Genomic DNA, 27,101 nt, shown 5'->3' with positions numbered 1-27,101 from the left:
CTCAATGGACATAAGTTTGAGTAAACTCTGGGAGTTGGTGATGGACAGGGAAGCCTGGTATGCTGCAGTCCATGGGGTCACAAAGAGTCGGACAGGACTGAGCGACTGAACTGAATTGAACCCAACCACCTAGAAGGAGAGGTAGATTGGTAATGATGGCATTCAGTTCAACAATTGTGTACATCAGTTGCCTTTACACCCAGGATGCATTAAAATACTTTGGAGTGAATTTCTGATGGTAAAAATAGCTAATGCAAAAGCATAGGTGCACAGAAGCACAGTTTGGAGCAGAAAATACAGTTTGAGGACTTTACAGAGCAGTGTCTCTTATGTGGATGAGGCAAAAATTCTGCCAGGTATTGGAAAGTAATGATTCAAATTATATTATTATATTTATCCTTTTTAATTAAAATATATACACTTAGAGAAAGGTTGCAAAAATAATGCAGAGAGTTCTTATATATGCTCTACCTAGCTTCACCTAATATTAACACCTTACAGAATCATATTGCAGTGATCTAAACCAGGAAACTACACTGATAAAATACCATCACCTATTCTACAGCCCTAATCTGAATTTTGCCAGCTTCAATACTAAATAATTTTAATATATCCAGATCCGGTTCAGGATCACATATTAATTTAGCTGTTACGTCTCCTTAGTCTTCTTCAATCTCTAATGGTTCCCAGTCTTTGTTTTTCAGCTTTAAAGACTGGTGATCTCTCATTTTGTAGAACGTCCTTCAGTTTAAGTCTATCTAATATTTTCTTGTGATTTGTCTAAGGTTTTCTACTTTTTGGCAAGAACTTCATAGAAGTGATATGCCCGTCTCACTGTATCATATCAAGTGGCACAGGATGTCAATGTGTCTTATTACTCTTAACGCTAACTGTGATCCCTTGATTAGGATGACACCTGCCAGGTCCACTGTAAAAATGGCTATTTTTTTTCATCAGCAATTAAAATGCTTATGGTGGAGAGAGATTTTGAAAATATGCAAATGACCTGTTCTCATCCCACCTTTACCACTAAGTTCATCTTCCACCACTGGTCCCTTCCGTGATTTTCTAATTTTAACCAAAAATAGGAAAGGAGTTTAGCTTTAGTAATATTTCCTGGAATTTACAGTCACCTGATTGAATCCAGAAATCAAGATAAATACATAGGGTTTAAAAATAATAAGATGTCTGATCTGCCCAACTCCAAATATGACATTATCAAGAATGCTATTTAAAATATGAATTTGTGTATCTGTTATCAATAACCATAAATGTCTTCCCAAATACATATTGCATGATGTGTGCTTTTCCAAAGCAATTTTTCAGTCCTGACAACTATGATAATCAAGTCTTGAAATAATTTGAACTTAGAACCTAGTTTTCAAAAGCTGTGTCTACGTGTTACAAAATGATTCCCCAAAATAGTAAAGATTTCTCAAGCCCATCATTATCACTAAAAATTTGTATATAATAATTTTAGGAAGATTTTTCCAAAATTATATTACTAAGAAGTAAATGAGATAATTATTTGTTTTATCTCTAATCCTTTAAAACTTCTACTTTGGCATTAGTTAATGTTCAGGTATAAATTAAACACAGAGAATACATTTTTCTTAGACACCAAGGCAATTTGTTTTCCTAATAAGGTCATGTAAGCAGCAGATTTTGGAGTTCATTCTTTTTTGAATAAGTAGAATTTCAAACATGTTTGTAAAATTGGCCAGCATTTCATTTCTTTCCTCTGAAAAAAAAAAAGAGTCCTGTATTATTTATTCTATAATCTACTAAAACAAATAATGTTTTAATACTGAAAGGCTAGGGAGACATAATCTTAGAATAAAGAATACTTTAAATGCAAAACATTTAGCTTTCACTTAAAACCAATGTTATTATCCTCTTCCTGTTCACTGGGAAAATTTTCTACAGTATCCCAACATTACAGGTTGAATGGTGTGCCCCGCCTCCACCTCCCAAAAGAGATAAGTTGAAGTCCTGATGGGCAGGACTTCAGAATGTGAACTTGGAAATATAAACAAAATGTCTAGAAGCAGAGAGAACGGTCAGATGATGGCAAGGACTTTGCTCAGACGTGTCAAGAACCCAGCCATGAAGCGGGGCTGTGAGAAGACAAGGTCCTAAAATTAGAAAGGTTGTGGAGTTTTTTTTTTTTTTTAATAAAAAATATTTTGTACTCATAACTGCAGAATGTTTATCAAATAGGAAAGTAATTTTTAATATTATGCAGAAAGCTTTAATTTGGGCTTGCCTTTAGAATGTAGAATCCTATTCATGGGACCGTCTCCCACGGCGGCCATGACGATGTCCCCCTCAGCCTCTCAGCCCTCTGAATACCAGGAGCAGAGCTGATTGACAGCCCCAGCCGCGAGGCTCTGAGATCCGCCATTGGGCCCCAGCCAGGGCCCGCCCTGGCTGTGGGCGGGGCCAGCCAGTGGCTGAGAGCTGCAGAGATTCGCTGGCAGGATGCTCCTGCAAGGCGGTGGGGGACTTCTCTGCTGCTAACTTTGGCTTCAGTTAGGTCTGCTGAGGAGCTTACCAGGTGGTTCAGTGGTAGAGAATCCACCGGCCAATGCAGGCATGGGTGTGATCGCTGGGTCGGGAAGATTCCCTGGAGGAGGAAATGGCAATCCACTCCCGTATTCTTGCCTGGAGAATCCCATGGACAGAGGAGCCCGGCAGGCTACAATCCTTGGGGTCGCAAGAGTCGGACACGACATAGCGAAAAACTAAACCACCACCACCACCCATACTCTTGCCTGGGAAAATCCCATGCACAGAGGAGCCTCCAGGCTACACAGTCTGTGGGGTCGCAAAGAGTTGGATACTACTGAGCACGTTCGCAGGCAAGGTCCATTGAACTTCTGGAATTTTCTTAGAACTGCTCTTCAGACTAAGGCTCTTCCACTCAACCGTCCTCCCTTTCTCTCTCCTCTGCAGGGGTCAGACCTGCCTCTCTTTGGCACAGCGCTTCCCTGCCTCCTGCCAGCTCCCTCCTCATTTTCCCTCAGGCGCTTCCCCTAATAAATCTCCTGCATTTCTAATCCCGTCTTGGGTCTGCATCTCAGAGGACCTAGCCTAAAGGAAACCATATAAAGGGTGAAGATTTACAGTGAATACTCATCTCAGTATTATTCAAAAAGCAAGTGATTGGAAATTTCCTAAAAATCCAGTAATAAGAAAATGTTTCAATCAATCATGATAACCTCATCAACTAGAATATTATAAGATTAGTGAATAAGAAAATACATTAATATTAATGATACAGGAAAACAGTCATATATATGTGGAAAAGATATAAAATTTTATATATAATCTCAATTATGCTGTGCCCCACTGTGCTTAGTTGCTCAGTCATGTCCGACTCTGAAGCCACATGGACTGTAGCTTGCAGGTGTTTAGTCTGTCCCTGGGCTCCTCTGTCCATGGAGATTCTCCAGGCAAGAATACTGGAGTGGGTTGCCATGCCCTCCTCCAGGGGCTCTTCCTAACCCAACAATTGAACCAGGGTCTCCTGCACTGCAGGAGGATTCTTTACCAGCTGAGCTACCAGGGAAGCCCTATCTCAATCATATATAAAGATAATCTACATATGCATACACAATCCCAGGAAAAAATATGTCAAAGTGTTAGTGATTATTTCTCTGGGTGGTAGAATTACTGGTTTCCAGTTTCCTCTTTATTGTCTTTTAATTTTCTTAATATTTAAAATGTTCTATGTGAGATGATAAATAGCAAGGACCTACTGCATAGTACAGGGAACTATATTCAATATCTTGTAATGACCTATAATGGAAAAAGTCTGAAAAAGAATATATGTATTTGTTATGTATGTGTAACTGAACCACTTTGCTGTATTCCTGAAACTAGCACAACACAGTAAATCAACTATACTTCTAAACAAAAATAGTATAATATAGAGAAGAGTATACAACCCTTTAAACAAAAACAAAAAAAGTTCTGTAATGACCATTGCTACAATTATAATTAGAAAACTATTAAATAACTTTAAAAGGATCTTTCAGTCTTATTTAAATATAGTATATGTAATATAAGGCTTCCCAGGCGGCACTCAGTTCAGTTCAGTTGCTCAGTCGTGTCCGACTCTTTGCGACCCCATGAACTGCAGCACGCCAGGCCTCCCTGTCCATCACCAACTCCTGGAGTCCACCCAAACCCATGTCATGGTAAAGAATCTGCCTGCTAATGCAGGAGACATAAGAGACATGGGTTTGATCCCTGGGTCAGGAAGATCCCCTGGAGGAGTACACGGCAACCCACACCAGTATTGTTGCTTGGAGCAGCCCATGGACAGAGGAACCTGGTGAGCTATAGTCCCTAAGGTTGCAATGAGTCAGACGTGACCAAAGTGACTTAGCACACACGCACGCATGCATAATACAAGAAAGACCTACGAGATTTTTGTCTACTTTTTCAGATGATGTCTCACTTGATTCCTTTCTGCAACGCTTGGCCAGTTCTTGTGCAACTCTTTCAGGGAAAGGGAGCTGACGTTTCAGTAGAAGAGATGAGTAAGAGTGTATATGATGGTTTCAGTATGAAAAGACCCACAGAGTTGTGCTCACTGTTATGGGAAGACTTCCTAGTTCCCAGGGACTGGAATGAATTACTCCATCCTCCCAGTGTCCTCCAATGCTATCCTGACCATTCAGTAATTCTGTTGTGCATCACACAGCAGTCTTGTAAGTTCCTTGAGGGCATTCATCTTACGACCCTCAGTGCTCAATTCTAAACACTGTAAAGTGAAAGTGAAAGTCGCTTAGTCGTGTCTGACTCTTTATGACCCAATGGACTATACAGTCCATGGATTTCTCCAGACCAGAATACTAGAGTGGGTAGCCTTTCCTTCTCCAGGGGATCTTCCCAACCCAGGGATCAAACCCACGTCTCCCGAATTGCAGGCAGATTCTTTACCAGCTGAGCCACAACGGAAGCCCAGGTATACTGTAGTGGGTAGCCTATCCCTTCTCCAGCAGATCTTCCCAACCCAGGAATCTAACCGGGGTCTCCTGCATTGCAGGCAGATTCTTTACCGAGATGTGAGGGAAGCCCCTAAACACTGTAGGCATCTGACTATAGCTTGGATCATTGAATTGAATCATCCATCACCAATAAGACATCCTGTATTTTTTTTTCTAATCAACGGAACCGGAGAGCAGTATATGATTTAAAATAATATCATTTTCCTACCATTTCTGTTATTTCATTCCAGAAACTGTACGTGAATTATGTTGTCTCCTCTGCCTCCTTAATTTTTCGCTTGTGTTCTTTTGCTGGGCTCATTCTTCAGGCATTTGAAGTTTCTCATTGCCCTCTGCTGATTTTTTTCTTCTGTGACTTTGCATATGCCCTTCTCCCAGGCTTGAGAGTTAGACAGCTTGCCACTTCCACTGGATGATGGAGCACTGCTGTGCATGCCCCACTTCATGGTATAGTGAGCTAGGTGGCACCCAGCTAAGGATTGGCAGCCTTGATTGCAAGGTAACTTGGTGGCCATGGCTAAGCCTTCAGTCTCCACTAAGACCCCGTAGCAGGCTTCCCAGGTGGCTCAGTGGTAAAGATGTTCTTAATCGCTCAGTTGTGTCTGACTCTTTGCCACACTCTGGACTGTAGCCCATCAAGCTCCTCTGTCCATGGGATTTTTCAGGCAAGAATAACGGGGCAGGTTGCCTTTTCCTACTCCAAGGGAACTTCTTGATCCAGGGATCTAACCCGCGTCTCTTGAGTCTCCTGCATTGTAGGCTTCTTTACCCGCTGAGCCACCTGGGAAGCCCCATCCACCTGCCAATGCAGGAGATGCCGGAGACACAGATTTGATCTCTGTGTACAGAAGATCCCCTGAAGGAGGAAATGGCAACCCATTCCAGTATTCCAGCCTGGAGAATCCCAAGGTCAGAGGAGCCTGGTGGGTTACAGCCTATGGGGTCACAAAAGAGTTGGACACAACTGAGTGACTGCGCATGCATGCACACAAGACCCAGTAGCAGGCCAAGAGCTGTTCCTCAAAAGGAGGGTAATTATTCACAGAAGATGGCAGGGTTTTGCTCCCTAGTCCGAAAGGCTTGTGCTGCAATTTACCTCAAGAGTCCCGCCAAAGGCTGCAAACAGCATCCCTACCTGCAGCTGACCCTTCAAGCATCATTGGGTCTGCTGGACCACACGGTCCTGGTGGCAGAGCAGTTTGAATGGCAGTCTGGACCTGCTGCAGGGCCTTCTTTCGTTTTGGGTCTCACTCAAAACTAGTAGCTTTAGGAGTCACTTGGTACATGGGTCATGGTAACATACCCAAATGAGGAACATCTAGCCTCCAAAGGCCCTACTAGGCACTGTATCTTTTTCTTTGTAGTAGATGCAAGAACTCAGTCTTCACCTTAGAAAAGATACCCCCACATGCCCCAGCCCACTGGGACCCTAGCCATCTCCCTGAGATAGAAGATCCCTGAATTTTCATGGTATTCAAATCCCACCATCTTACAGGTAACTATCTTAACAATAAGTTTAGAGAAGTTGCTGCACATGGTTCACAAGAATGAATCATCATGTCACCAACACAATGGGCCAGGTTACTGTCTTGTGGGGGAAGACGAGGAAGATCCCTGTGAACCATGGCTCAGGGCTGGACAGCGGACATACTTCTAAGGTAGAGCAGTGTAGGCGCATTGCTGGCCTTGCCGACTGGAAGTAAACTGGTTTCGGTGACCCTCGTTGTCAGGTATAGAGAAAAAAACATTTGCTGGATCAGCAGTGCAAACCAGGTCCCAGGGGATGTGTTAATCTGCCCAAGCCATGGAACGACATCTGGTATCTGTGTGCATGCTCGGTTGCTTCAGTCCTGTCTGACTCTTTGCAACCCTTTGGACCATAGCCCACCAGGCTCCTCTGTCCATGAGATTCTCCAGGCAAGAATACTGGAATGGGTTGTCATGCCCTTCTCCAGGGGATCCTCCCACTCCAGGGATCGAACCTGAATCTCTTATGTCTCCTGCATTGGCAGGTTTCTTTATCACTACTGCCACCTGGGCAGCCCAACATCTGGTGCAGCAGTTACAATTGCAGTCACCACCCAGGTAACCTTACAATAAGCCACTGTTATTCCCCGAGACTCATCTGTCTTCTGCACAGACCAAATAAGCAAGTTAAATGGGGATGTGGTGGGAATCCCCATCCTTATTTCTTTCTGGTCCTTGATGGTGGCTCTAATCTCCAAGAATGTAGCATTTCTTTCATTTTTACTATTCTCCTAGGCAGAGGCTGTCCTAGTAACTTCCACCTGGTCTTTCCCATCATGATAGCCCTCCATCCACAAGTCAGGGAAATGATGTAGGAATTTTGCTGGTAGCTGAGCAAGTCTATTTCAATTATGCATTCCAAAACTGAGGTATGGATAGGGGACCCATGGCTCCACAATGAGATGAACCTGAGCTAAAATTTAATTGATCACACGACCTAAATAAGACTGTACTCTAACTGGTATAGTCAAAGCTATGGTTTTTCCAGTAGTCATGTACAGATGTGAGAGTTGGACCACAGAGAAGGCTGAGCACTGAAGATTTGATGGTTTCAAATTATGGTGCTGAAGAAGACCCTGAGAGTCCCATGGACTGAAAGGAGATTAAACTAGTCAATACTAAAGGAAATCAACCCTGAATATTTATTGGAAGGACTGATGCTGAAGCTCCAATACTTTGGCCACTTGATGCAAGAAGCCAACTCATACTGGGAAAGAAGGAAGGCAAAAGGAGAAGGGATGACAGAGGATGAGATGATTAGATTGCATCACTGACTCAATGGACATGAATTTGAGCAAACTCCAGGAGACAGCGGCTTCCCTGGTAGCTCAGCTGGTAAAGAATCCGTGATAGTAAAGGACAGGGAAGCATGGTGTGCTGCAATCCATGGGGTCACAAAGAGTCGGACACGACTGAACAACTGTACAACAACAGCCGCTAGCTACTGGACTTTGGTGATGTTTTGGGTGCCTTGAAATCAGTTCAGTAGTCCCCCAAAAGCCTGATTATTTCCTTTTCTATAATGCACAGTTACCATGATAAAAACTCACAGATCCCTTTGGGGACAGGTGGGAGAAAGATTAACAATATACATTTTGGCAGTGTACTGAGATCCTTCCTCGAAAGGACCAATCTTAGGGATTCCAGGTCTGTCAATTGGCTCAAGTCTGGGAATTAATAAAGGGGCTGTGAGTTTCTATCTTTATGACTCGATAGTTCTGTTCATTTCACCTTGAACTTCGCTGTTTATTCAGGGCAAATAAGAATTTAGTAGGTTTCCCATGTCACTGCTAGGAACGACGTGATCAAGAGCCAACATCACGGGCTGGGTGAGCTAAACTCTTCTGACTGGTGTTTTGACTCCTCTGCCCGCGATGGTGGCCATACCCATCTCGCCTCTGCCAGTTGAATGTTTCCATTTGGCCATGAGATCCTGGAGTCCAGTTACTCTTGGTGCATTTAGATTTCCTGATTCAGGGACTGTGGTTCACAGTGTGAACCAATCACTAAATAGAATAGTGATCAAAGATACCTTCAAGGAAGCTAGAGCCCCCCCTCAAAACTTTACTTCTCACAGTAAATGTGAAATGCATGTCTTCTGGACCCTCACAAGGTGAGTGGGTAGGTCTTAAGTGACAAGTCCACTTTAACACGCCAGTCTCCCCAAACCCACTTATCTCTTTATCTACATTAAATTCAGGAAGATACGGCATTTCTAGTTTGCCCACCACTGATTATCTTTTCCATGTCCATGTTTCAGCCAGTCAACCAACCAACAAAACTCTTAGAGTCCCTTCTAACTCCCTGAGCTACAATATGAAGCACAGAATCTCAGATCAGTGAGCCCATATCAATGTCTGGCCTGATCTAACTTTATGATTCTTCCACCAATAGTCCACACCCTTAATACCCATTCCCACTCATATCCCTCAGATTGTGTCTATATAAGTTAGAGAACTCAATCAGTGCTATTTACAATAGCCAGGACATGGAGGCAAGCTAAATGTCCATCAATAGAGGAATGGATAAAGAAGGTGTGGTACACACACACACACACACACACACACACACACACACACACACACACACACAGTGGAATATTACTCAGCCATAAAAAGGAATGGAATTGTGCCATTTGCAGAGATGTGGATGGACCTTGACATGTTCATACAGAGTGAAGTGAGTCAGAAAGAGAAAAATACCGTGTATTAACACATTTATACGGAACCTAGAAAAATGGTATGCTGCTAAGTCACTTCAGTCATGTCTGACTCTGTGCGACCCCGTCGACGGCAGCCCACCAGGCTCCCCCATCCCTGGGATCCTCCAGGCAAGAACACTGGAGTGGGTTGCCATTTCCTTCTCCAATGCATGAAAGTGAAAAGTGAAAGTGAAGTCACCCAGTCGTGTCTGACTCTTAGCGACCCCATGGACCAGAGCCTATCAGGCTCCTCCATCCATGGGATTTTCCAGGCAAGAGGACTGGAGTGGGGTGAAAAATGGTACAGCTGATCTTTTTGCAAACCAGAAACAGAGATACAGACGTAGAGAACAAACTTATAGACACCAAGGGGGATAAGGGGGTGGGATGAATTGGGAGACTGGTGCTGACATATATACACCATTGATACTATGTATAAAATAGATAACTAATGAGAAGTTAAGTAGCATAGGGAACTCTACTCAGCACTCTGTGGTGACCTAAATGACAAGGAAATCCAAAAAAGAGGGAAATAGGTATAGGAATAGCTGATTCACTTTGCTTACAGTTGAAACTAACACAACATTGCAAAGCCACGATACTCCAATAAAAATGAGTAGAAAAAAGAACACTCAAGTAGCTCTTTCCAGTTTTGTGTGCTTCATCATGGGTCACGCTTTGCACCTCACCTTGAGGAACCTGCAGACTTGAGTCTAGCTGTGGGTCTAGAAGCACAGCATAGGGGTGGGGAGTGGTCCTGAGGAGAATCAGGGGCTGTCTCAGGTAACTGCCTCAGGGCTGGTCATTCCTGTTTCCCCAGACCACGCAGGGTTACCCCCTCAGCCAGGGATAGAGAAGCAGTCCCCACTGGGGATGAAGAAACCTCTTGAATTGGTAAACAAGACTCATCAGAACGTAGGGGCGCAAAGTCCCCAGCATCCGCAAGGTCTTCCCACACGTCCCCAACTTTCAGGATTCCAACTTCCTGAAAGTCCCAACTTTCAGGATTCCATTTCTTCCCAATCAGTGTCCTCACTTTAACAGTAATTCATCTACAAGGCTGAACCTCACCTCAGATTGTAGCTCGCTGGTCATCGGATGAGACTTTGGGTTTGGTTTTCCACAGCCTCAGTCCTGCAGCTATAGGAGATAAGCCTCTCCTTTGGGACATGCACAGAAGGGTTTGGTCATTTATGTGGCACTTGAATGGAGAATCTGAGGCCCTGACCTCATCTTTTTCTTTCTTCCCTTTGTCCAGTAACATTGGAAGCAGCCAACCATCTCATTTTATTTGTTAGTTTGGAAAAAAAAAAAGTTTAAAAGTATTATATGCATAGTCACCCAGATACTTAAGTGGGTGGTTAGGAGCATCCCGGGCATCCTGGGTGGCACAAGCCGTAAAGAACCTGCCTACCAATACAGGAGACATAAGAGACAAAGGTTCAATCCCTGGGTCAGGAAGAGTCCTTGGAGGAGGGCATGGCAACTCACTCCAGTATTCTTGCCTGGAGAATCCCATGGACAGAGAAGCCTGGTGGGCTACAGTCCACAGGGTCACAAAGAGTCAGACATGACTGAAGCGACTTAGCATGCATACACAGGGGCATCCAAGGGTGATGTTGCATATCTTTCTTGTCAGGTGATGTCATGGACCATCATTATTCTCTAAATTACTGGAAACAGAGACATTAATAAATTTAAGTTTAATGACTTGATGCTTTCAAACTGTGGTGCTGGAAAAGACTCTTGAGGGTCCCTTGGACTGAAAGGAGATCAGACCAGTCAATCCTAAAAGAAACCAACTCTGAGTATTCATTGGAAGGACTGATGCCGAAGCTGAAGCTCCTCTACCTTGGCCACCTGATGCAAAGAGCTGATTCATTGGAAAAGGCCCTGATGCTGGGGAAGATTGAGGGCAAGAGAGAAGGGGACGATAGAGGATGAGATGGTTGGATGGCATCACTGACTCAATGCACATAAATTTGAGTAAACTCCAGGAGATAGTGAAGTACAGGAACGCATAGCATGCTGCAGTTCATGGGGTCACAAAGAGTCTGACATGACTTAGTGACTGAGCAGCAACAACCACAACAGTGACTTTATTTCCAGTCATTAGGATAGCTCGAGGAATCACGTGCCCAAAATTCAGACTATACTACAAAGCTACAGTAGTTAAAACGGTGTGGTACTGGCACAAAAGCAGACACATAGATCAGTGTCAATCTGTTTCACTCAGTCTTTGAATTCAAATGTTAATCTCATCCAGAAACACCTGTACTGACACACCCAGAATAATGTTTGACCAAATATCTATGCACCCCTTAGTCCAGTCAAGTTGATAAATAAAATTAACCTTCCCAGTCCTTGATACTCGACTAGTACCTAATGCATTGTGGTGCTGTCAGATGTTTATTCAACTGAATTGAGCATACAGTTCATCATGTATATAAAACATTAATTCACTTTGAAATTAGTTTGTAAATGATGACACCTCTCTCAATATGCTACCAGTTCAGTTCAGTTCAGTTGCTCAGTTGTGTCTGACTTTTTGAGATCCCATGGACTGCAGCACACCAGGTTTCCCTGTCCATTACTAACTCTCAGAGCCTACTCAAACTCATGTCCATTGAGTCAGTGATACCATCCAACCATCTCATCCTCTGTCATCCCCTTCTCCTCCCGCCTTCAATCTTTCCCAGCATCAGGGTCTTTTCAAATGAGTCAGTTCCTTGCATCAGGTGGCCAAAGTATTGGAGTTTCAGCTTCAGCATCAGTTCTTCCAATGAATATTCAGGACTGATTTCCTTTAGGATGGAGTGGTTGGATCTCCTTTCTGTACAAGGGACTCTCAAGATCGATTCACTTTGAAATTAGTTTGTAAATGATAACACTTCTCACAATATGCTATAGATTTTGAAATATTTACTACATACCAATTATCAATTGGGCTTCCCAACTGGCTCAGTGGGTAAAGAATCTGCCTACAATGCAGGAAATGCAGGAGACATGGGTTTGATCTCTGGGTCAGGAAGATCCCCTGCAGCAGAAAGTGACAACACAGTCCAGTATTCTTGCCTGGAAAATTCCATGGACAGAGGAGCCTGGCAGTCCACGGGGTCACAGAGTTGGACATGACTGAGCAATTGACCACAATCATGGTACCCAGACCTAGTTTGTCATGATGTGGTAAGTACAAAGTACTCTGAGGGTGCTAGTTTCTATGCAGAGCACTCAGGGCCTCTTAGTCTTGTTAATGAGACCAATAAAAAGCTGAAACATGGATTGGGGAGTTGAGAAATTCCCTCTAAAGAAGTGACGTTTACAACCAAGCCTGAAGGATGAATGCCAGATAGTCACTGTTCTGTTTTCTTATGATTGTGAGAGAGTCAGGGATTTGTCCGCCAGCCACAGTCCTATATGGCGGATGCCCTGTTACCAGCGTGCAGTGGGTGTGTGACAGCTGGTGGGGCTGACACAGAAGGGACCTGCTGGGTCCTTCTGCAGAGTGTAAACAACAGAGAGAATTAGGTACACTGCTCTTTTTCCGTCATACTTTGGAGACCTGTATGAACTTCCTTCACAAGCACCTATCATGCTTATCTCCATAACAACTAAGTCAAAATTAGAAACTGCTGATAGCACTCTATCCCTCTAATTCATTTATCGGGCAGTTTGGTAGTGAAGTGAACGTCGCTCAGTCTTTGCAACCCCATGGACTATACAGTCCATGGAATTCTCCAGGCCGGAATACTGCAGTGAGAAGCCTTTCCCTTCTCTGGGGGATTTCCCAATCCAGGGATTGAACCCAGGTCTTCTGCAGATTCTTTACCAGCTGAGCCACAAGGGAAGCCCAAGAATACCGGAGTGGATAGCCTTCCTTTCCCCAGCAGATCTTCCTGACCCAGGAATCGAACTGGGGTCTCTTACATTGCTGGTGGATTCTTTACCAGCTGAGTTCCTAACATGTCACTAAAGGTTTATAAAGTCCATACCCTTTGCCTTAAGACGATTTTATTTTTAGAATTTTGTTGTGGATAAATGTGGGCATGCAAAAAGATCTACAATCACTACACCAACCAGAAGGTGTGAGCTGACAAATGTGTTAATTAACCTGATTGTGGGGATCATTTCACAATGTATACACACGTCAAATTATCACATTGCACTGCTTGAAGAGATATGATTATTATTGATCAGTTATACCTTCATAGAGCTGGGGGAGGGGGAAAGAATGAGAATATTCATGCAATTGTTATATTAGAGAAAAATGAGAAATAATGCAAATATCAACTGTGGGGGAACAGTGGGATGATAAAGACCATTCACGTAAGAACATCCTCCCCAGCCCTTAAAAACGAAGTGTAGAAAACTAGGTAATGGCAATTCACTTTGAAGACAAAGCAGATAAAAGCAAAAGGTGTGATGATAAAAGCAGGGGTAAATGATACGTCCCCAGCAAATGGCGGAGACACAAAGCGGCACTTTTCAGGAGCCCAGTTGCTATCCCAAGTTACCTCGGCTGTTAAATACTTCAAAGGCGACGGCAAATGACAGGGGAGACCTGGCCGGGGCTGGAAAATGTATCATTATGTACATTTATTTTCCAAAATAAATTGTTTGATCTTGGATTAGGGTAGGGCTTTTATGAAAGAAAAACATACTCACACTCCAAATGTCAGTCCCAATAATAGAAGGACTCAGAAGTCAATTCTGAGTAAGTTCAGGCCTCTGGGGTTCCTTTGTTCGAGAATGACTCTCCAGCTCCACGTTGCAGGTAGAAATCTGTCCTTGGCAGGCCTTGGGGGACTGGGCAGCCTTGCTGTCTTCAGGGTGTTGGCAGCCAACCTGCAGTCTCTCTGGGAAGCCCGCAGGTTGGGGGTTCAAGGTCCGTGGCTGAGATCTAGAAAAGCAAAGGGCATTCTGGCAGATAGGGTGGTGAAGGGCGGGGAGATGCTGTGGGGGGTCAGGGAAGGGGCACTGAATGCAAGGTCTGGGAAAACAGAGGGCAAACTTGATATCCTGGATAATAATTCCTAGCATACTAGAAAAGAGTCTGTGTAATAGAGATTTCACCAGTGCAGGCGGTCATTCAGGCACTAGTGGTAAAGAATCAGCCTGCAATGCAGGAGAAGCAAGAGAAGCGAATTTGATCCTTGGGTTGGGAAGATCTCTTGGGGTAGGAAATGGCAGCCTGCTCTAGTATTCTTGCCTGGAAAATTCCATGGACAGAGGAGCCTGGCAGGGTACAGTCCACGGGGTCACAGAGAGTCAGACATGACGTAGCGACTAAACAACAACAGAGTCCCAGATGATACACTGTGCTCATGTTCATCACATTTATGTTTTCCTTTTCTCATGGCAAAGTATGTTGCATGTCTGTGCTACCATACTTTTCACCAAAGTGAAAGTGAAGTCGCTCAGTCGTGTCCAGCTGTTTGTGACCCCATGGACTGTAGCCTACCAGGCTCCTCCGTCCATGGGATTTCCAGGCAAAGGTACTGGAGTGGGTTGCCATTTCCTTCTCCAGGGGATCTTCCCAACCCAGGGTTAGAACCTGGGTCTTCTGCATTGCAGACAGACACTTTACTGCCTGAGCCACCAGGGAAGGCCTACCATATACTAGGAAAGGCCTATTCTCTGTTTTCAAACAGTTCACAACCTGGGGTGCAGATGGACAAGAGGCTGTGGACGATATTGGCTGAGAGCCTCAACAGCAAGGACCAGAATTCCAGGGTTCAGTTTCATCCCCACCCACCACCATGTGGGTTAGCTTGGCCTAGTTACTCAGCCTCTTTACGTCTATGCTTTCTCATCTATAAAATAAGAGTAATCCTTGTTGCAAGGATTGAATTAGTTAGTATTCATAAAGCACATGGAAAAAAGCCTCAAGCTTCGTAAAAGTTGTGTAAGGGTTAGTTACTGTTATTGAGTAGCAAGTATGCTTCCTAAATTCCCATAATGGCCCCATGAAATTAGTACTGCTATTTCTACTTTACAAATAAAGAAACTAAAGCTAACTTCAGTGATTTAATAATTGTGTGAAATCTAGTTCACATAATGAGGAAATGACAAAACTGAATCCAGAGCGCAACATCTTTGACATTTGACCACGTGGTCTGGCATGGGTCAGAAGTAGATTACAGAAGCCTCAATAGCAACGCTGAGGTCTTTTGGACATTGAACAATTTAAGATGGTGACAGAGAACCTTGTGGGGTAGAGGCTTCTGAAAGTGGAGTTTCTTCAGTTATCAAGTTTTCCCATATTTGTTTGGCCGGGACCTAGCATAGTAACTGACTTGTAATAAATGCCCACTCGATGCTTTCTGAGTGAGTAAATGAATGAATGAATAATAGCTCTTACACATCCCTCTATAATAGCTTTTAATCTATATATTATGGATAGACTGGCCTAGAATTAAGGGATGTAAATTGCTAGGACAGCTCCTCGAATTCACTCTGGTAAGTGTTTACCTATTTATTTTACAAAAATATACTGAGCACCCACAAGTGCCAGGCAGCATGCTAAATTCTGAGTGCACATGGGTGGCTAAAACCGACATATCACCAGCAGTCATGGAACTTATAATTTCATGGCGGACACAAGCAAAAGGAAAGGAAATAGCTAATACAGACATGATTACAAACAATGACAGAGACCAGACCAACAGAATTCAGTGATTGAAGGTGATGGCCCATGGATAGGGCATTTAGATAATTGGTCACGGATGTCATTCCATGGACTTCTGGAATGACGCAGTGAATGCTGGGTGGTCAATGCTGTGGGGCTGGGTTTTACCACTGAGCTGTTCTCAGGAGCTACGGCCTTCTTGTGCTATGCTGTGCTATGCTTAGTAGCTCAGTCCTATCCAACTCTTTCTGACCCCATGAACTGTAGCCCACCAGGCTCCTCTGTCCGTGGGATTCTCCAGGCAAGAATACTGCAGGGAGTTGCCATTTTCTTCTACAGGGGATCTTCCCAACCCAGGGATCAAACCCGGGTCTCCCGCATTGCAGGCCAATTCTTTACTGTCTGATCCACCAGGGAAGTCCAAGCCACCAGGTAAGCCTTCTTAGCCACTACAAATACTTATTGCATTTAGGCAAAAAAAGGGCAGAGCATGACTGTAGACATCACAGAAAAAGAAAATCCAGGATGTCTCCAAAGTTGTGAGGTTGAGACAGATTTCCAAGTTCTTTGGCACCGTCAGCAAGGCTCTCCTGAGTTGCAGACTGACTCCGCTTATAAATTTTAAATGCCCGAATCAGGACAACTGATCCAGATGAGAAGTTGGCCTTTAGGAGTTCTGCAAAGTCATCAATCATCTTAATTTCAGGCAATAGCCCAAAACAAGGAGAGAAGTTTTTCAGCATCCCTTTGGGGTCTTGCTTCCTTGGTCTCTTGTTCCAGAGAGAAGTTACTTGGTTACTGTTTTAGGGATTCCTTGGGCTGAAATTAACCTCCCAGAGCCTCCTTCAGGTTTTAGGTCTGTATGAGTCCCAGCCATCCCCCTCATATCTGCATGTCCTCTCCTTCAAACCAAGGGCTTATCTTGTCATTGACTGGCTCCCCAGGATGTATGCAACAGACTGCAAACTTCTTAAAATGGTACCTAAGGCCTTCTAGAGGGCATTAACATTTTTTACTATTTCTACTTTTGCAAAGTTTCTTGACTTTTCTTGATGTCAAATATCTTCATTTCTTCAGTGTCCCCTCTGCTTGTCATGACTTTCTGCAGACTCTCACCTTTGTCTCTCTGACAGGTCCTTCAAGGATAAACACAGATGCCAACTTCCCTGTGAAGCCTTCTTTGACTTTACTAGTTTGAATAGATTCCTCCTTCCTTGAAGGCTCTTTGTACATTATTTAGCTTTTCTTTGATAAAGTTTGAAGATACCTACCTTAGGATGCCTTAGATTTATTTCTGCCTTATCTCTAGTGTTAATGCCTACTTCCTATCTGAGCCTGTCCTTCACACTCCACAGTGTCATTTTACATGTATTTCTGAGGTTGAGTAATCTCTGTTACTTTTTCTAATAATAGTAGTAGCAACTATGAACACTTACCAAGTGCCAAGCACCGTTCCAGTCAATTTATTGCATCCTAAATGTCTGTTCAGAGAACTTTTGGGGGTTATTCAATACTCAACCTGCAAAATTATATGCAAACTAGTATGGTTTAATTTTGCACTTTTATTGACTTATTTAATTCTCATAAAAAACATAGGATTGCTACTAGCCCATTTCATAGGTTAGGAAACTGAGGCACAGAGAAGTTAAGTGACTAGGATCACACAGCTAAATGCAAGATTCAGGCCAAGTCAGTGAAGTTTCAAAGTGCATCCTCTAAGACAATATTCATGTCTTTGTTTATTTTATCTGCCTGTCTCATTTCAGCTATATCTTGCATGTATATGTTAGCTAAATGCTTATGGAATGAAGAGGCAGAAAGAAAAAATAAAAGGCACAGATATAGGCAAGGAAAGGCAGAGAAGGACAACAAAAGAGTGGGAAGAAAACTAGCTTTCTAAATCAGATACAGCTTAGTAGAAGGAATTGGAGACCTTGCAATTGGACAGATTAAGGAAAGGGACAATGACTTCAATATCTAGATGAGTCAGACAGGCAAATGGAAATTAGGGACACTGGCTGGTGAAGGCTGCGGAGTGACGGAAACCATGGAGGATGGACAAGTACTAACTGGTCCCACTGCATGCTGCCCTGCCGGCAGAGATGGGGCCAAGGGGTGCCAGAGCTTCTTTTCAAGAGAAGGTGAAAATCTGGATTTTACATGAAATTCTTTGTTTTCGTAAGCTGTTGGCAAGTATTTCAAGTGAAAGGAAAAATAAACTCTCAGTGGGTTAAACCTAGGGTGACTATAGTAAGATGAAGCCTCGAACTCAAAGGTCAGGCCAGGTTTTAGGGCATCCGGAATGTCTGTTGAGAGGACTTTGGGGGCATATTCAACACTCAATGTGCAAAATTATATGCAAACTAGCATGGTTCAATTTGGGGGGTAATAGAACTGTTGGACTGGGGTTAGACATGTTCACTCTTTTATGGTATACAAACATTGCTTCTTGAATTTCTTTATGGTTTCCCAAAGGAGTTGATTTACAAGCTTCAAATGAGCACATTTCTTTCATTTCTCAGGCTTAGCCCCTGCGACAGAATAAGATGAGTCATAGCTGGTACCTTAGTGGTGGGGGAGGGATAAATAAGGAGGTCGGGATTAACATAGACACACAAATATATACATGCATGTATAATAGATACTCAACAAGGACCTACTGTATAACATGTGGAAGTCTGCTCAGTACTCTGTAATAACATAGATGGGAAAAGATTCTGAAAAAGAATAGATATATGCATATGTGGGAACCCCGGGTGGCTTATTGGTAAAGAACCCGCTTGCCAAGCAGAAGATGAGGATTCGATCCCTGGGTCAGGAAGATCCCTTGGGGAAGGAAATAACAACCCACTTCCAGTACTCTTGCCTGGAAAATCCCATGGACAGAGGAGCCTGGCAGGCTGCATTCCTTGGAGTCACAAAAAGAGCTGGACACAACTTGGTGACTATACAACATATGCATGTGTATAGCTAAATCACTCTGCTGTACATCTGAAACTAACAACACATTGTAAATCAAATACACCCCAATGTCAAATGAGAATTTTAAGAAAAGAGTAAGAAAACCCAGAAAAACAAAAGAAGCAGGGAAGTGGCAACACCAAGCAGGTAACTTGATCATGTAAAGGATTAAACATCTACATGCAAAACAGAAAAAGAGACACAGTAGTACAGAACAGACTTTTGAACTCTGTGGGAGAAGGTGAGGGTGGGATGTTGCGAAAGAACAGCATGTATATTATCTATGGTGAAACAGGTCACCAGCCCAGGTGGGATGCATGAGACAAGTGCTCAGGCCTGGTGCACTGGGAAGACCCAGAGGAATCGGGTGGAGAGGGAGGGGGGAGGGGGGATCGGGATGGGGAATACGTGTAAATCTATTGCTGATTCATGTCAATGTCTGACAAAACCCACTGAAAAAATAAATAAATAAATTAAAAAAAAAAAACAAAAACATCTAACAGTGTGACTTTGAGAGTATGTGCTGGAAGATTCGGATGATGAAAAAAGTGGAAGCAGTTTGGCAAGGCTTCAGGGTAGAAGTGGGGTGGCAGGGACAATAGATGTCTGACACTGAGCAGGATAAAAAATAAAATCCAGGTGATGAGTGCCGTTTCATGCTCTTGCCTTTTCTTCTAGTTAATTCTGTACGCATGGCTTGGGTACCTACCCAAGGCCTTAGTATCCTGCTGGCCACTGGGGATAAAGAAGAGAGAGACCCTAAAGAAGAGGAGGATGGACCTAGGTTCAAAGTAGCAAACTGTTTAAGACTCGGCAGACTGGTATGAATCTTGTCACTGTCATTAACTGTTTGATCTTGAAAGAATTTCTTAGCCTCTCCATGTCCTAGTCTCCATTTCCAAAAGATGCGGACAGTAATTCATTCCATCAATCACTTAGGTTTGTTGTGAGATTAGCTTGTGTAAACCAGTCAGCACAGTGCCTGCCACAAAGTAAGGTCTTCAGAAAAAATAGCAATTACTACATCTACGTATAAATTCTCCAATAGAAGAATATAGAAAATACAGTTTACCCAAAGGGGGAAATTATTGAATATTTCTTTTTTTTGAATATTTCTTATCTCTTTCAATTTTTTTTTCTTTCATAGCATGCATTACAATTTAAATTATATTTCCTAGCACCTATGTATATATTAGGTACCTAATAGTATCATTTTTGAGCACCCATATGTGTGGGCTCTAATCCATTCTGGTGCATCATCTCATCTAATCCATTGCAGCAGTCTTATGGATTGCTACTATTATTTTTCCCAATTTAAAAATAAGGTTCCCAAGGCATACAGAGACCAAGGCACTTGGTCAAGTTCACAAGACAGGTAAGCAGTAGAACCAGGGTTGAGATGTTCTCTGGCCAGTGTCCCAGTGTGCCGCCATCCAATGCCAATGAAGTATGTGTGGAATAAACACATCAGTGAATGGGTAATAAAAAAAAAAAAAGTTTCACAGGGCAGGGGCCACTTTAATTGGAGAGGAGGGTGAGTAGGAGTTTGCAGATAAGCAAGGGACCAAGGGCCGATGCTGGCCAGCATGAAGTGAGGTTGTAACTACAGACAGATTGAGTGTAGCAAACAAACAAACAAACAAATTGTGTGTGTGTGTGTGTGTTTGACAGAGACACAGAGAAACAGACAGATAGAAAGAGATGGAGAGGCAGAGAGAGAGAAAGTTTTAACGAGCTTGGGCATTACCCCACTGACAGCGGAGAAAACACTGAAGGGAAAATGTGGGCAAGCTTACTTCCTTTTCTATAATCAACCTTCGGCTTGTAATAAGGATGAATCCCAAGTCAGAAGAGAACTGTGGATGTGTGAACAGTATCAGATATTTCCAAACTTGGAATCTTTAGGTATTAACAGGAAGGAATATTTCCAATAACCATTTGGAACCATCTATAAGAAACAAGGAGAGCAAAACTCCAGCTTATTCAGGAAGGGGTTCCCTGAATGGATTGCTGAGCTTTCCCCAGCTCTGGTCAGTATGGGACTGCACCCGCCTGCTCGGTGTTACTTTAATTCTCCAACGAGACAGCCACGTAAACACAAACTTGGGCGGCACTGAACTCTTGGGCCGCCTTGAGTTGGGGAATTTAAACATAGGCAACGGTTAGGCTTTGCAGTGGCCATCATTCCAAAACATAAATCAAGCCAAATTTGTTTGAAATCCTGTCTTTAGAAGGTTGTGTGTTTTGACAAACCTTGCAGCAAATTTGGTCCAGCTTTTGGATTTGTAATGAAACCCGAAACCCAGCGTGCTGGCCTGCCCTGGGGTCCTCTGGAAGGAAGCCTTCCAAGCAGCCTTAGTGTATGTAAGGCCTTCCCTAATCTCATCCTGGCAAGAGACAGTTACTGTATTGAGTTGCACTGTAAATTTGAGGTGGACTCTGCAAACATTTCATGCAGTTATGGAGAAGGACAAATCAAGATGGCAATTTGGAGGCATTTGGATGCTGGAGTGTTCTTAAGAGTGTAAATTGCAGAATTAGCAATACCTTATCCCCTGTTGGCTAGTGGCTTACAGATACCCCAAGCCATGGTTGGGGCAGAAAGTTAATTAACCTGCTTATTAAAAAGAAGAAATGTCTCATTTGCATGCATTTACATTCAAGTCTTACATGCATCAAGCTTTTTGGTGGTCTCTGCTTTCTTTCTTTAATACCACTGACCTAGCTAGATACTGGCTCAAAACATTTACATTTTCTGCGCTTTTATATCTGGGCTTTGTTTAAGGAGTAGATATCTTGTTATCATTGGTTCCAGCAGAATTTGATTGCCGTATAGATCATTTCATCTCTATAGACATCCTCTCCCCTCCCGTGGGTGGTGCAGGCTTTTTTGCAGTTATCATATACCATGATTGAGAAAAGATTCATGGACATAACCCATCTTAGAAAATAAAGGCCTTGTCTCCATCAGAGTTGGGCATGTTATTTGGGGATAAACCATTCAATTATTTGCAATTTCCTACTCAACTGAATTTTCCATGGACATTTTTTGCAGGAGTTTTCTCTGTCTTGCTTTTACTATCTTACTTGGAGGTCTGCTTTGGGAGATTTTGTTTCCTTTATTCTGTCTCCTAGGGAAAGAAGACCATTGCACCATGGGTGTTTCTTGGGCATTCCACATTCCAAATAATCATTATTTTTAACCTGAAAATGTTTCAGTGACCTGAATCTAGGCCCCCTTAAAGCAGCCTGAGTGAAGCTTTGGGAGAAGGAGAGGGAGTGCGCTGGGAAGAAGGGTGACAGACAGGGGCCTAGGGGGCTCCGAGGGAGGGATTGAAATGCAAAGACTCCGCCAAGCTCTCAAACAGCAAGGAAAACCAAAACTACAGAGGGAGCTTAGTGCAGAGCGAACCTGCCTGGGAGTGAACCACCAGCTCAGCTTTGGGGGACCCGGACACCCCCTGTTGCTGTGTTTTGTAGCCATCACCTCTCTGATCCATGACAATGGTTGTGGTTGTCGGGGGCTGAGTGGCTCAGCTGGGAGCGGTTAAACCACCTATATGCTAACAAGCTCAGCCATCAGGTTGTGAAGGGTCCTGGCTGGAGGGGAAAGGAAAAAATAAAATAAAATCCCACCAAACCTTAGACCTCTGTCAGACTGCGAGGAGAAGGATATTTTTTGAACTAGTCTACGGTGCGGACAGGAAATGACCTCTCCACAAACTGCTTCTTTAAAAACAAGCAGTGATGCCTAAAGCCATCCAACTCCCCTCTCCCTCCCTCCCTCCTTCCCTCCCTTCCTCTCTCGCAGCCTCCCTCCCTCTCTGAAGCGCCAGCTCTCCGGCTCTGCCTCCCCTCCCTCCTCCCCCCCTCCCTCCTCCCCCTCCCCTCTCCCTCCTCCCTGCCGCCCTCTCTCCGGTCTCTCTCGCTTTAGAGGCTCCCACGGCAGTTCCCAGCCACTGTGTTCAGCCTGCCTGCCTGCCTCTGTGTGTGCGTGTGTGTGTGCGTGCGTGTGTGTGAGTGTGTGTATGCGCGCGCGCGCGTGTGTGCGAGCGTGTGCGTGCGGCTACTTTGTAGTGGGGAGAACACAGCCCATGTGCTCTGCATGGACGTTACTGATACTCTGTTTGGCTTGATTTTCGACAAGCAGGCAAGATGTCCAGCACACCACATGACCCCTTCTATTCTTCTCCTTTCGGACCGTTCTATAGGAGACACACACCCTATATGGTACAACCAGAGTACCGAATCTATGAGATGAACAAGAGGCTGCAGTCCCGCACCGAGGTAAGGACTTCAACCTTGGGTGTGTGTTGCTGTCTTTTTTTTTTTTTTTTTTTCTTCCCCCAAACTGTGCCCGAGCTTTTCCTGCGTGGCTGGCTGCATCCTGCGGGAAGTGTCCCGCTAGATCCTACCGCGTACGTGGAAATGAGCGCCAGGATGAAGCCACGAGTTTGAACGCTGGGTTTCTTGCACAGCAACTCTTGGAGGTGGGGACAGTTTCTGCTGGAATCTTGAGATAGACAACCCAGCACTTGATTCGCCTGTCGGGTCTCCAGAAATGCTGCTTTCCCAGAACTCTGGCGTCTTGCAGGCTCCGCGTCGGTCCCCTCTTAGTGTTTCTTGAGATAGAGTTCTAAGAGATTCCATGCTCATTGGCATCCAGCAATTTTTTTTTTTAAGCAAATCCTAGAGGAAGTCTGCTTTGACCTGCATTTGCTTTTCAAAGTCATCAGGATTGAGGTGAAAAGGGCGGTAGAGCCACCCCTGGTACTTTTCAGAACTGGCCCTGGAGGGACCTCGTTGTCTATTTCCCTGTTAAATTCAGAAACCACTTGCTGGGGGCAAGGGGTTCTTGACTTTCTCCCAGGGAGGATGGGGGTGTCTCCTGGGGCCCTCCCTTCAACCCCAGCTGGCTCAGAAATCAAATCAGCTTGAGTTTTTGGCAAATTCTGTGATCTGGTGCCTGAGAGAGGAGCCTCACCTCCTCGCAAGCAACTCTGGGAACCAGGGGATACAGGACTTTGAGAACTTTGTAAATGCAAAAACTCCAGACTGCCTCCTGCAATTTAAATATTTAATGCCCGCGGACTTTTCCTCAGTGCGGGCTGAGCTGACTGGTCCTACCGCTGGGCTGCCCCTTTGCCTTCAAGTTGGGGCTTTGTGTTGAAGTGTTCTGAGAAGGAGTTTGTCACAGAGTCACTTTAGAAAGTAGAAATCGCTGGGAATTTTGTCCTCTCTGCAGAGTATGGATACCCGGAGGGTCGCTGGCAAAGAGCTTTCGGGGACTAGCATTGGTAGAATTTTAGGTAGAAGATTGACTCTCAGTTCCAAAGAGGGACTCAGTTAAGGTTGTATGATAAAATAAAATACACTTGAATTGTCAATAGAGCCATGGACAATTCCTGATGTTTAATGTATTTAATGTAGCTAACAAGATGTGACCCGCTTTCTGACTGGCTAACTGCTGGACTAGGGCTGATTTTTCTTTTCTTTTTTTTTTTTTAAGTAGCTGAGCTGTGTTTATCACTGCTGTTTTCTTTATGCATTAATACATTATAGATGTTACATATACTTGATACTATTGCTCTCCCCAAGAGCCAGTAGCTTTGACACAAGTGTAAAGTCTTGTGCAAAGGGTGGTGAGCCTTTGAATATAAATGATATATGTGTGTTGTTGAGTATGTGTGTTACAGTTTATATATTTCAATGTCATTCCGATCTTTGCAACTGTGTATTGGAATCTTCAACTCTTACACAAACTGGTGGTTGTCACAGCCTGCTTTCTGAATTAGGAGGTTAGAGGATGTCTTCTAGTTCAGGCATACATAATTGCAACACAGATTTGGGGTAAAAAAAATCTTAAAATATGATTAGTTTAAAAAAAAAAAAAAAGGAGACCAGGGGCCTTGATGGATCAATTGTTGAAGAGCAACAAGATTTAAAAACAACCCGTGTCCATTTTATATCTTAGAAAGTTTTCGTGGAATTGTAGGAGGTTTTCCTCCCAACAACCTTCTCTGTTAGGGGAGCAGGCGGATTTCTCAGACGTCTGGGTTCTCCTGTGTCCCTTAATTATCACCTGGCCAGTTCTGAGCTAGAATACTCATTTGGAAGACTTCTCCATGCTGGTCCTCATAAAAATCTGTAGGATGCAATAAGGTGCCTACATTTATTTCACATCTGAGAGAAAACCTTTGAAAGCTCCTCATTCATGGCATGTTTCTTAAAAATGGCACATTATCTTTTGTGAGAGCTAAACTCAGGAATTCCTAACTTTTGGATCCTGGGGTATTACTTTTAAGTAGAAAAGCTGCTTCATAGCTCGAGAAACTAGAAAAGGAAATCTTGCTATGACAGATCTTAAATATGTTTTAAAACTTCTCTGGCTGACAAAAAAGCACAGAAAACTGTTTCTAGAACTGAACGTTCTAGAGCCTACCTTAAACATTTCTTCCCTTAATTAGATTTTTAAAATAATTATCCAAATAATTACTCTGACGCTTCCGTTTTTCTTTGCCAAGCAGTAAAGGATGTCATGAACCCGAGGCCATAAGTTTGCTTTCATTTCATAATGAAAAAAAGGAGAGAATCAAATAAATACTCTTAAGATACATAAATCTTAACATTCAGTACTAGATCAAAGTTTATAATGGGAAAAAAAAGGGTTTAGAAAAGAATAACTTTTCTTGAAAAAGTTACATTGTGCCTTACCAAGGATGATTATTTATGATGAAGTTATTCTGAACCCTAGGGAGAGATAGGCTGGAATAAAGTACAATAGTATCCAGCAAGAGTTATCAGTTTATAGTCACACACAAAAATCAAATAGATGGTTGCCGAATCACTTTTAGAATGTAACCTGTGCATCCATCCATTTTGGGCAAGAGAGGCTGACCCTCTTTCTTTCTCTCTTCTGGTTCCTGCTTCTATATTACTTGGTGTTATTTCATCGACTCCTTACACGTCTACACACGCACTTATACTCACGCACACACAACTAAGTAACACCCTCAACTCTCCATTCCTTTTTGAATGTACACTTGCCTAGAAAGAAATTGTAGCACATCCCGTTTGCGATGAAAAAATTTGTAACCAAGTTTGCAGAAATTTCCTGGAAACTTCCTTCTTTATGGGAAGGAAAGAAAGTCGTGAAGAAGCAGTGTGGTGCCCACCTACCTTCCTGCCTTTGCTGCCCCCCAGAACATTCTCTTCTGGGATTGATGCATTTCTTCCAATTAAATCCAGTCAGAGCCCTTCAGGAGCTGGGTAGTCTTAAAGAACCCTGGATTGGGAGTTAATCCTGTTTCAAACTTGTTTCTTGACTTACTAACTTGTTGGCATGGATCTTGTTTCCTCATCAGCAAATTCCCTGCAAGGCCCCTTTAATTGGAAAATCCAGATTCTTTCGAAGTCCAGGGTTGGGTTTCCTTCAGTGTGAACAAAGTGTCGTGAACCAGAGTAACGAGCAAAGACATTATTTCTTGGCTCACGGTATTTAGTTCAAAATCGCAAATGGTAAGGTAAAAGCAGAGTCTTAGTGGAGAAAATGGTGCAGAGAGAGACCCTGGCAGTCTTGTTTAAGGCCAGTGCTGGAAGCAAGCAGTTACTGGGACAAAGTAGGTGCTCAAGAAACATCTGTGAACACACAACCATGAATCAGTAAGTGACAGAGGAGAGAGAGTTTAGCTTTGTCATTGATTCTTTACCTTCTGAGCCACCAGGGAAGCCCAGTGTTAGTGAAATTGGCATCATTCCTGAGAAACACGATTCTGATGCCTTTGGGGGTGCTGGTACCTCCTGAAGCTGCTTTAGGGACCAACTTCTGAGTGCCCTAAAACTGCTCATCTCCACCTCTCCACATTTATTTCATCATGAGGCAATTTAGATCCATAATCTCTGTGGCCAAGGAAAGCAAGTGTCTAAGAAATTATGGGACCTCATTTCTTTTTAAAGGGATATGAACGCTTTACAAAGCGAACCAACACAACATAAATATGTTTTCAATGCTGCTGGCTATTCTGGGAAATAAAAATTTCTTTGCAACACCAGAATCTCAGTGGTATTTCATAAAGAAATGCATGGATGTTTCCCTCTCTTTTTAGTTGAAATTAAGAGAAACTCTTGGAGCTTTTCCTCAATGTTGATCTGTATCCTAGCCAGTAGGAAGAGGGCTACGCTGTTTTCCATTGTGTATGTTACCATGAATTGACCTGAGGTCTTCGCAAATTCATTTACTATTTGAACGATCTTGCTGTCTCAAATG

The 27,101-nt window shown here is 43.4% G+C and overlaps 1 protein-coding gene and 1 long non-coding RNA gene across 11 annotated transcripts in view; one reads left to right on the top strand and one right to left on the bottom strand.

The window, feature by feature from the left end:
- Nucleotides 1–232: 232 nt before the first annotated feature.
- Nucleotides 233–26,397, bottom strand: LOC122428115. Of its 2 annotated transcripts, none has more exons than XR_006265643.1 (3): nucleotides 26,015–26,397; nucleotides 13,912–14,146; nucleotides 233–1,741 (listed from the first exon to the last, which is right to left on the bottom strand). It is a non-coding gene; the product is annotated as an uncharacterized LOC122428115 (long non-coding RNA). The 2 variants fall into 2 exon arrangements; XR_006265642.1 differs by lacking the exon at nucleotides 233–1,741 and adding an exon at nucleotides 13,293–13,817.
- The window catches only part of LDB2 (LIM domain binding 2), a 439,535-nt gene continuing 435,163 nt past the window's right edge, over nucleotides 22,730–27,101 (top strand). For 4 of the 9 annotated variants that reach the window (XM_043447878.1, XM_043447876.1, XM_043447883.1 and 1 more), the window contains exon 1: nucleotides 22,733–23,122. In XM_043447878.1, coding sequence (XP_043303813.1) covers nucleotides 22,991–23,122 — 132 coding nt within the window. In that variant the 5' untranslated portion in view covers nucleotides 22,733–22,990. Of the gene's footprint in view, nucleotides 23,123–27,101 lie in introns of all 9 variants that reach the window. The other 5 variants (XM_043447881.1, XM_043447879.1, XM_043447880.1 and 2 more) reach the window with 4 other exon arrangements.

The sequence above is a fragment of the Cervus canadensis genome, chromosome 26 (assembly GCF_019320065.1).
Source record: "Cervus canadensis isolate Bull #8, Minnesota chromosome 26, ASM1932006v1, whole genome shotgun sequence".
Classification (NCBI taxonomy): Eukaryota; Metazoa; Chordata; class Mammalia; order Artiodactyla; family Cervidae; genus Cervus; species Cervus canadensis.
This window is presented reverse-complemented; position numbering and strand designations above follow the sequence as displayed.